The following is an 11,243-nucleotide window of genomic DNA, read 5'->3' as shown; positions in this document are numbered from 1 at the left end:
TCCCTTCCTTTCTGTCCTTGCTTTTTAACCCATCCCCTATTTTTTTTGTATTTTAAATCTCTCCTTTTTTATTAGCTCCTTCTTTTCAGATTACATACATGCTCCAGTCTCCCTTAACCTCAAAAAACCTTTCTTGGGTCTTACCATCTCTCTAAATTCTTTGCAATAATTTTTCATCTTCACCAACTATACTTTTTCTCAACCCAAAACACTTTTCAATGAACAAACCATATCTTTTTTTTTAGGCGGGGGGAAAGCCCCAGTTTATTATTACTTATAAAAAAAGCAAATATCATTTACATAATTGTTCCAATAGGCTTATGTAGAGGTATTTTATTTTAAAAATATATGTATGGAATTTTTTCACTACAGTAATTCATTTCAAGAGGAATTTCATTATGTATCTTCTACAGAACCTTAAAATGAGAGTGTCACATATTCAAATAAGCCCGAGTGTGGGGATGCTGCAGGCCAGTTCTTCATTAGGAGCCTCAGCATGGGGGCTCCGGAGACCAACACAGAAGGTCTTCCAGGGGGAGCTGACGCATTCAGATAAGTGAGTTCTGGAAAGAAGGGGTAGTTGGCTGGCTCGGGCAGGCTCACCCCTGGGGCAGAGCAAAGAGAACAGACAGGGGAGTTCTGAGAGGCACCAGAGCCATCTAAACTCAGGGGGATGGAACTGTGCGAGCGGCAGCAGTAATTGAGTTTCAGTTACCTGCAGGGTGGCGAAATAAAGTAGTAACTTCATCTGCCTGACGTGGGGGAAGTTTAGAGGTGTCCTTGGCATACTCACAGCGAAATCCAAAATCCGTCACCCTTTGCTGTGTTGGGTGATGGCAACCATACAGCGCTTCCTAGGGACAGCCTGTGCACGTCCTGTTAGGCTGCACCAGCGCACTACAGCTAATGAAGCATTTCCTGCAGCCTGTCTCCCAGGGCTCCCTGCAGCCTCTGTCTGAAGGAATGGCACCATGGGAAAATTTAGCGCAGCCAGCATCAGCCATCATCCAAACTCAAAAGAGTCTTTGAATGGCAGAAAGGGACACATTTTCTTTTCTGCCCAGCCCAGGGTTAGAACCGTCCTCAGGTCATTTTTTGTGGGTCTGTACAAACGTGCCGACTGGCAGCGAGCCGTTCTTCACCTGAGCCCGGATTTCAGCTCGGTGCTTTAATGTGAAGACCAGGGCTCTCACCGTCCGCCGGTAGGGCCCATTAATGAGGCGGGAGCAGAGATGAAACGTTTCCCGCTCAATATTTTCAACCAGTAGGTGATCCATCTAAAAAACAGCAAAATTATCAAATTAGGGCCTTGCAACGCATAAGAATTAAAAACAAGAGAGGCTGAAGCACTCTGCTCAGAGGCTTCCATTAATCAACTGAAATTCAAGGACATCTACTTCCTGTCACAAGAGAAACAGGAAGAGCAAATTAATTCCACCCTGGCAATTAAGGAACAAGGCCATGTGCTTTGTGACAGGGACCTCATTCACAACCCCTGCCGGGTGGTAATATTTGCCATTATAACAGGAAACTGGCCTGAACTAAGCGACGGGTACTGGGCCCTGTACTTTACCAACCAGGAAACAAAGACCAAGGATAATAAATCAGTGTAACAGTTTATACTTTTTGGGGGGTTTGTTTTAAAAGTGCCTTTTAACCCCTTACTGCATCGCAGAAACACTGGATCTGGATCTTAATATGTGTGTAGATCACTTTTCACATTGAATGCTCATAACTCCTATTATCTCATTTTGCAGATGAGGAAATGGGTTCAAGGGTAAAGAAAGGTTCAAGTTCTTACAACTACTAAGAGGCAGAGCTGAGACTCTGACCTGAAGCCCCGACTCCAAGTTCATGCTTCTGCCCTTTCACTGCACTGACTGTCCCCTCAGCATTCTGAGTGACCAGTAGAGTTTGAGGAGATGCTTGCAGGGTCAGCTAAGCACAGCAGACTTAGGGGATGGGACCTGTAGCAATTCCAGGGTGGTTTGGCTCAGGCCCAAGTCCTCCTAAGGTCGCAGACATCAAAGTAGGACAGGTCTGGGACTTGGTCCACTCGGTCTGGATCCAGGCCAGGTTGGGCTGCTGGTCAAGGGGCCCCTCAGCCCCACCTTCCTTTCCAGGCCCATCCCCTCCCCAGTCCTGAGCATCGCCCCGCATGAGCCTACTAAGCTGCTTTCACACACCTCTATCTGCTAGATACTTGTTCCCTCAGCAAGGTACACTTTCCCTAGGAAATACATTCTTATTTGTATGTCAAAACTTAGCTAAAAAGCAAAATACAAGAAAGCAAATCCTAGCTCAGAGGACTGAAAGTTCTTCTTTGGGCTGCCACATGTCCCGAGTTCCCCTTAGTCATTATCACAATATACTACAATTATCCATTTTTTGGATAGTGAGTTCCTTGAATACAGTGAGTTCCTTGAATACAGGACACAAATTTTTCTCTTACTTGCTTTTCCCCCTTCATTCAAATATTTATTCAGCACTTACTATGTGCTAGGCTCTGTGCTTGGGGAGAGGGAAAAGCAGTGAATAAGGCTGGCACTGTCTGTGACTTCATGGTGAGCACAGGCCAGTAAGAAGCAGTAGTGAACATGACTACAAGTGCACCAAGTGCTAAGAAAGAGGACAGGAATACATGCTGGGCACAGAGCTACAGCAAAGGGACCCAACCCTGGAGGGCAGTGCCTGGCTTTGGAAGGAAATGCTGTTTAACTTGAGACTTGAAGAATGAGTAGGGTCTGGCTAGGGTCTATCACAAAATAGGCATGTGCTTTGTGATAAATTCACTGATCTGTACATATATCTCTTGTGTACTTATGCTATATTTTATTTACCTTTATTATTTTTTTGGTTAATCCTCACCCAAGGATATTTTTCCCATTGATTTCTAGACAGAACGAAAGGAAGGGAGGGAAGAGGAAGACAGTGATAGACACACACACAGAAAGAGAGAGACAGACAGACAGACAGACATTGATGAAAGAGAAACATCAGTCAGTTGCCTCTTATATGCACTCTGACTGAGGAGCAAACTTGCAACCTGGGTATGTGCCCAAGAATCGAACCCACGACCTTTTGGTGTCTGGGACAACACTCCAACCAAGCCACACTGGCCAGGGCTTACACTATTTAAAAAGAAAAGTTTAAGAAAAAAGTGTACCAAAAATAGAAAAGAGTCACCTAATACTTGATAAAAAAAAAAACCCTACTATAAGGGACAGACCGAAACAAACAGAAAAATGAAACTTAGAAGAAATAAGGACGGCAGGGAGCAGAATAGGACTGAAAGAGAAAAAGAGGGACAGAGAATGAATATGTGGGCCCAGACATCTGCCGAGGTAGAGCAGACAAGACCTTCCAGGAAGTTTGTGGTCCTGATGACTGATCTGGCTTGTGCTAGGGTGAGTGGATGTGGCTTGGCTCCATGGCTCTCCAGAACCCAGACATCTCGAGCTCTTCATGGCCTCCTGAGTGGGCAGCGAACTAGCCCCTGGCCTGAGGCAGCCCTGGAAGCAGGTTACTTTAGGAGGTTGAAAGGGTGGCCGGTTGTCTGGCCAGCATTTGTCCAGCAACATTCGCCAGAGAGGCTCCTCAATCCAGTGTGAGGATGGTTAGTCACTGTTTAGAGAGTCACTTAAACAGTTAAGAAAAAGGTGGGGCCATAACCGGTTTGGCTCAGTGGATAGAGCGTCGGCCTGCGGACTGAAGGGTCCCAGGTTCGATTCCGGTCAAGGGCATGTACCTTGGTTGCGGGCACATCTCCAGTAGGGGGTGTGCAGGAGGCAGCTGATGGATGTTTCTCTCTCATCGATGTTTCTAACTCTCTATCTCTCTCCCTTCCTCTCTGTAAAAAATCAATAAAATATATTTAAAAAAGAAAAAAAAGAAAAAGGTGGGTGTTTTTTAGGGGAATGGTTGTTGGGGGAAAAGGGTATATATACTTTTGCAAAACAGGTCATGGCCATTCCACTGAATTATTGTATATATTTAAAAAAAGAACTCTGACAGTGCCTTGAAATTTGCATAACTGGATACTCATACATACTTTATTTAGCAAACAGTTACTGATTTGCTACTCTGAGTCTGGCCTGATCTGGGTATTAGGGAGACTGAGCAGAAAAGACCTGCCCCCTACCATCCAGGAATCACAGTCTAGAAAGGCGACTGCACATACACAGAAAACCGCTGGGTAGTGGAATAGGTGTTCTACCAGCAATGTGATGGGAATGGGGAGCAAGCATGTAACAATTCTCATTCATGCCTTCTTATTAAATGAAGGCCAATCAGAATGAAGAAGTGAAGAAAAACATCAGTGATATTAAAATGTAAATTATACAGGATAATAATTCATCATGTACCTTTTTGTATAAAAGTTAATTGCACAAAGTGAATGAACTTAAAACTGCCCTTGGATAATCCAAACCAATCCAAATCGTTGAGTCCTTTCCAATGGGTCCTAACCTGGTGATTTAGGTAAGCCCTTTGGGACTTAGCTAAAGGACCAGAGTCTCACTGATACCTTGAGAAGAAGGGAGTTTTGCTGTGAGATGCACCAGTAAAAATGGGAATAGGAACGCTGCAAGAAACCTAGGGATTCATTTGGGGACCATATTCCTTCTCTGTATCTTATGACCTTCCTGATCTCCTCCCCATAGGTTTTTGCTCCTCTCCATTTGCCTTACTCACTGCTCCCCATATTCTACACATTTCTACCCCTGCTTCCTCAAAACTCCTCCAACATCTGTTCCAACACTCCCACTGTTGTTTTCTTAGCATTTCCTAGTTCACATGTCTCAGAGACAGAGAATCTGATTTACCTTCCCTATCTATTTGTACCTGTGAGTTATTCAGTTGTCCAATCCTGGACAAATTGGTTATAGCTTGGAGAAGATATAAAACATGATCACCTAGAATAAAACATGACCACCTAGAGCTCTTTCATCAAGGATTCTGGCCTCAGTGGGAAATGGTGCCATAATCAATTAGTGATGTCTGCCACATCTGTAAGCCCTTTAAAAGCAAGGGAACAGGTCTTTTTTATGTGTGTACCTTAAATGCAGAACTTCCCATGTTGTACTGTAACTGTTTATTTGTCTATCTCTCACAGAAGCCTGTAAGCCCTTTTAGGGATGATACTGTGCTGGATCCATTTCTAAATTCCCCATGCCTAGCATAGGTACAAGCATATGGTAAGAGCTCAGTAAATATTTGTTAAATGAATGTCCTTCTCCCCTACCCCCCAACATATCCTCCCTCCTTTCCTGCTCTTTCAATAACATCCTACACATAGCAAATAAGATATGAAATATAATGTTTCTATTTTATATGTATTTTCAAGTTAGCAAAATTCTACCCCTCCTGCAAAGGCCAATTCAATTGCCATCTCTTCCATAAAACCTTCCCAGATTCCCCTATCAGATTTCATATACTGTCCTTTGTGTGTCTACACCCGTGGTCAGCAAACTGCGGCTCGCGAGCCATATGTGGCTCTTTGGCCCCTTGAGTGTGGCTCTTCCACAAAATACCACAAAATACCACGTATGGGTGCGCACGTATAGTGCGACTGAAACTTCGTGGCCCATGCGCAGAAGTTGGTATTTTGTGGAAGAGCCACACTCAAGGGGCCAAAGACACTCAAGGGGCCAAAGAGCCGCAGTTTGCCGAGCCGCAGTTTGCCGACCACTGGTCTACACCATTTGCTTGTACCCATTTCAGATATATTTCATCTTGCCTTCTATTAGTTAGTCATTTACAGGCTCTCCACCAGGAGACAGTAAGCTTTCTTAAGACAGGGAATGCAACTCACTTATGTTTGCATTCTCCCTGGCACTAGCAGTAGTAGTACTAAACATCTATTGAATTGAATATCCACTAGAAGCAAACTTTGTGTGAGTTTTAGCACACAGAGCATGATTGGGTTTGTACCTATCTAACCACACTCCTTTTTGACCACTTAAATACATTTATGAAAGAGCTGGTCAAAGCCAGAGGTGCAGTCTGAGGCCATTAAACAAAGAAAAAACTAACAGTCCCATATGGGGACGTACCCCTGACCTGGATCTCATTAGCACCATCTGACAACCAACTGGGCCAACCAGCCAGTGTTTCATAACTCTTAATGATACAGGCTCACTTTGAGAATCAGGTTCATTTTTTTTAATGACATAATAGGAAAATGATCACAGGCCATGAGGTAGGAAGGAGAGTGGATAATGAGGAAGGGGAAGTAAGAGAATGACACCACAGGGGATGTTCATATGAGGAAAGATCTAAAATGTAGGGAAGAACAAAGAAGATCCGGAAGGGAGAAAGTAAAGGGGAATGGAGCCAGGGTCTCAACAATGGAGTTTTTATTCATCTATTCCATTATTCCAAGAACAAGGAAACAATCTATGAATCTAGAAAGCAAGATCTATACAGTAATAAAGAGATACATTTGGCTGTGTGTGTATATTCCTCATCTGTGGCTTTCACTACAAAAGAATATAACAAAAACAAATAACATGAAAACATTTATTTCCTACAAAAAATGTAATGAGTAGATCTGTAAAAACACATGCTAGGATCAAATTGTAAAAGCTTTTTAGTCGCCGGGCCAGTAACTTACCCAATGGTTTACTACTGCCTGATAAAGTACATTTGTGGAGACTGGATGTCTGATTTGAATGCACTCAACATTGGTTACTGTCAAAGACCAGATACTGGATTAGATGGGTCACTGATTTACCTTAATATGGAAACGTTTCAGATGATAATAGGTGCTAAGAGTTAACTTTTATGCAAAAATGTTTATAATTCTTCGACACATCAAACTGATCAAACTATTATCAAATACTATTTATGCAAGAAAAAAAAATTGATTTTTTTTTTTTTTTGGCCAAGGAAGAAAGAAAGATGCGTACTTTTTAATTTTTAAAATTTACTCTTTGGGAACAAAACCACTCAACTATGCTTAATCTGATATTTTTTCCAATTATGTTGGAAAGCACTAACGAATGTATCACTTTTTTAACTTTGCTTTGTAACACTTGAGTGCTTACCACTTGATGTGCCATTTAAAGGATAATTAATGGATAAACTAAAAGGATAATTATTATGGAGTTTAATATAGTAGGCAAACTGCTCATTAATCCTTACAAGCATTGCTTCGTTATTATCATTTACTTAAAAATATACCACAGGGAACTGGAATTTAACACCACATTAACTACATATTATATACCCACATTCTATGTTTCTGTAATAATTTTGGTTTATTTAAAAAATAAACTTTATTTAAAATATCAAATAGCAAGTCTTGCTGGCTAATCAATATTCTGGAAAGTTATTTATTTAGACTTACAACCTTCATATTTTTTTCTCTCTTCCAAGGGCTTAATATTCATATTAAAGCCTCCTTTAGGAAAAGAAAAGCAAACTTAACAGCATAGCAATTTGCTGAGCTATCAAATAACACTGAAAATTATAAAAATGAAAAAATAACTATATATAGAAAAGGATATACAAAATGACACTAACTGATATTGATCAAGATGAAAAAGACAACATAAATGTAAATCATTGTTAATTTTCTGCAATGTTGTTTAAATAATCAATAAAACTATCTTATGGAACATTTGGCATATAATTGGCTCTTAATAATTTGGGATAATCATATTATAGCATTCATTTAAAAAGTTATAATAATTTACCAAACAGAAAATGCACCAAAATGCTAACAAGATTATATCCGGGTGGTAAGTTCAATGGTGATCTTATTTTTCCTTTCAATGTTTTTCACATTTTCTAAGTGTGTATTTAAAAATCCATAACTATATTTTAAAAAGTAAATAATATACCATGAGTTCATTTGCCCTTCTTTTGTGGATACATAATTGAGACAGAAAGGTTAAAATTTTTTTCAGAGAATATAGTAACAGATCTAGCATTTAAATCAGACTTCTGAATTGCTTCCTTTGTTAATAATATTAAATTATTCTTAAAGAAACTTTGATAGGGATACCCTAAAAAGAAGAAAATATATAAATGTTATATGTCTGATTTTTCCAGAGTATAAACTGACATATAAGATTTGTTTGATGATGGTGATTAATATTATTGTTAATGAGCAAAAATCCTTCTAGCATGCCACTAATGTCACCTGAACTGTTGGCTATGAAGATGATAGGAATTATGTCTAGCCAATTGATTATATGCTTTAGAGTGTGGACAAAAAAATGGGGGAGTAGAATCTTTTCAATAGACAGCTATTTCTTTTGCCACTGATATTCCATAACAGAGTCCATCCCAGAATTTTTGCTTCAGTGGCAAGAGAACAAATTTTAAATGGAAGGAGCCCACCTAGTCAATGTGGCTCAATGGTTGAGTGTCAACCTATGAACCAGGAGGTCAAGGTTCAATTCCTGGTCAGGGCACAAGCCTGGGTGTGGGCTCGATCCCCAGTGGAGGGTGTGCAGGAGGCAGCTGATCAATGATTCTCTCTCATCATTAATGTTTTTATCTTTCTCTCCCTCTCCCTTCCTCTCTGAAATCAATAAAAATATATTTAATAAAAATAAATAAATAAAATAAATGGAAGGAGCCAACATTCATTAAGTGACTTGTAATCACTATACTATTCTTTTGTATAAATAGTCCATTTACTCTTTCCAATAACCTTAGGAGGTAGGAACAATAATCATTTTACAGTTAAAAAAAAATCAAGCCTCATGTTAAAGGATTTGCCTAAGATGCCACAGCTAGTACGTACAGCCAGGGTTTTAATTCAGGTTTGCTAGTTCCTTTCTACAACACTGTCTCCCAGAATGATTACAAATCCAGAACCCTTAAAGAAAAAAACAGAATAAAGCCACAGCACTAAGACTATGAAAGTTCATTTTGAAAATGTGAGGCTCATTTAACCAAGAGCTCCTAATAATCGCATGCCAACCAGACATTACCTCTAATTCCAACGCTTCTGAGAGTAATTTCTGGGCGTTTTTCCTAAGTGCCTCGGTTTTGGAATCACTTCGGACTTCAATAGAAGGTCTATCTGCATGTTTCTCAATGAAAGTTCTCCACTCAGTGTAAACTTCTTTGGCAAGACAAGCCACTTCTGAATCTGAGTGTTGACGCATCTTATTCACCGTGTGACCTGGAGCAAGAGAAGAAAAACCAAAGGAAAGGTTGTTCTGTCTTCTGAAAAGTACAGGACTAGATGGACTGATGTGTGTATGGCACTTAGAAAGTCATTCACATCCCTAAGGATTTTAAGGCTCTTGTGCAAATGAAGACCATTTCTCAAACACTGGGGTTACAAGATAATCACTGGGGGAGAAGCACTGGACTAGCCAATGTATTAAGTCATAAAATAGAAACATGACCAAAAGATACTTACAACAGAACAACTAAGGTGCCAACACCTTAATCCAAAAATTGCAATAAAAGAAATGAAGTAAGCATTTTTCTTATCTTTTTGGTACATATTATATTTCAGAACAACCAAATAGCTCTAGCTATTGAAGAAATGTTCTTTGTTGTTGTTGTTAGTCCTCACCCAAGGATATTTTCCATTGATTTTTTTAAGAGAGAGTGCAAGGAAGGGGGAGAGTGAGAGAGAGAGAAACATCGATGTGAGAGAGACACATTGATTAGTTGCCTCCCGCACATACCCCGACCGGAGTGGGGATTGAGCCTGCAACCAAAGTACATGCCCTTGACCAGAATCAAATTCTCGGTCAGTCCATGGGCCAACATTTTATCCACTGAGCCAAACTGGTTAGGGCGAGGAAATGTTCTTTATTCAGCTAATAAATGTGAAAAGATTGACAGAATTTAAAAAAAAATTGTAGGCCATGATGAAATAATTCACTCAGGTGCTAATCATCAGTAGATCAATTCATTCAATAGAAGGTTGATGGGAAAATTTATAATGGAGGAATGAGCTGTCATGACCTGAACCACTGATCAATCAGCATCTCTGAGAGTGGCACCATCAGACACAGGTAGCACTTCACAGCCCTACCTATGAAGTATTCTTGCCCCTCCTCCCAGAGAACAGATGAACCAGAATCCAATGAATCATTCAATGCTAACTTCCAGTTTATAGAAAATATGAGAGGCAAAGGAATAGGTTATAGTATGAGGAAACAGACAAATTCAGAATGTGGCATATTCTACAGGACAACAGACCTGGTTTCTATAATAGTAAATGGCATTTCTTAAAAAGGGGAATAAGGTCATAGACTGCTTTAGATTAAAAGAGTCTTTTGAGTCCAAACTACCAAATGCAATACGTTTGGAACCCCTTAATGCCATCTTCTACAGAAGCCAGAGAGGTCTTTATTTAACTTTATTTTCTCTTTTTAGGGATATTTTTTTCTAAAACATAAACCTGACCATTTCACTGCTCTACTTAAATCTTTCAATTCTATATCCAAATTCATATCTTGTCACACAAGTCCCTTCAATCATCTGCCACCCTCCCACCTGCTTTCTAGCTTCATTTCCAGCTACCATCCTACTGTCATCTATACTCCAGCTACTTGTAGCTCCTAAAATACTTCAATATTTTGAAAGTCTCTGCTTTTGAACATATTTTCCAATAAACATTCTGTCTGCCTGGAATACTCTTTCTTCCCACTTCATCTGGTTAACTTCCATTCTGTCTTTAAGACTCAGTACAGGAGTCCCTTCTCTAGGAAGTCTTCTTTAACACCCCTACGCTTGGTTGTATGCCTCCTCTGTGCTTCCTTAGCACCTTGGGCTTTTGTTTATCACAATAATTATAATTAGTTGCCATTAGATCAGTTATCTCTCTTGTCCACCAAAGAGAGCTCCTTGAGGTTAAGAGCTGTGATTTGTTCATTTCTGTACCTCTAGCAGACAGCACCATGGCAGGAGCTAGGGATCAGAAGAGTGGTTCAATAAGTGTTGTGGAGAGATAGGCCCACATGAAAAATAACATATTTTTACTAAAATATGTAAAACAAGGGGAAAACTACCATATTATATGATGAAAAGTTAGTAAAAGAATGCCAATATTGAAGCTAATTTGTAAATATAATGTAATCTCAATAGGCTGTTTGTATTAGAAGACAACCAATATTTATAGACTTATTATAGAAATATAAATGGGTAAAAGTCTAAAATATTTTAGAAAAGAGGAATTATCAGCACTTAGTCTTATAAGATATTAGAGGCTTGGTGCACGAAATTCATGCATAGGTAGGGTCCCTAGGCCTGGCCAGAGATCAGAG

General features: G+C 39.9%; 1 protein-coding gene across 1 annotated transcript in view; it reads right to left on the bottom strand.

The window, feature by feature from the left end:
• Window positions 1-234: 234 nt before the first annotated feature.
• TCEANC2 (transcription elongation factor A N-terminal and central domain containing 2) overlaps window positions 235-11,243 on the bottom strand; it is a 35,109-nt gene continuing 24,100 nt past the window's right edge. The window contains exons 4-5 of the mRNA XM_006087351.3: window positions 8,946-9,139; window positions 235-1,277 (exon numbers count right to left, since the gene is read on the bottom strand). Coding sequence (XP_006087413.1) covers window positions 1,089-1,277; window positions 8,946-9,139 — 383 coding nt within the window. The 3' untranslated portion in view covers window positions 235-1,088. The remainder of the gene's footprint in view (window positions 1,278-8,945; window positions 9,140-11,243) is intronic.

Source organism: Myotis lucifugus, unplaced genomic scaffold, assembly GCF_000147115.1.
Source record: "Myotis lucifugus unplaced genomic scaffold, Myoluc2.0 scaffold_37, whole genome shotgun sequence".
Classification (NCBI taxonomy): Eukaryota; Metazoa; Chordata; class Mammalia; order Chiroptera; family Vespertilionidae; genus Myotis; species Myotis lucifugus.
Note: the sequence above shows the minus strand (reverse complement) of the source record. Positions and strands in the feature narration are given on the sequence as shown.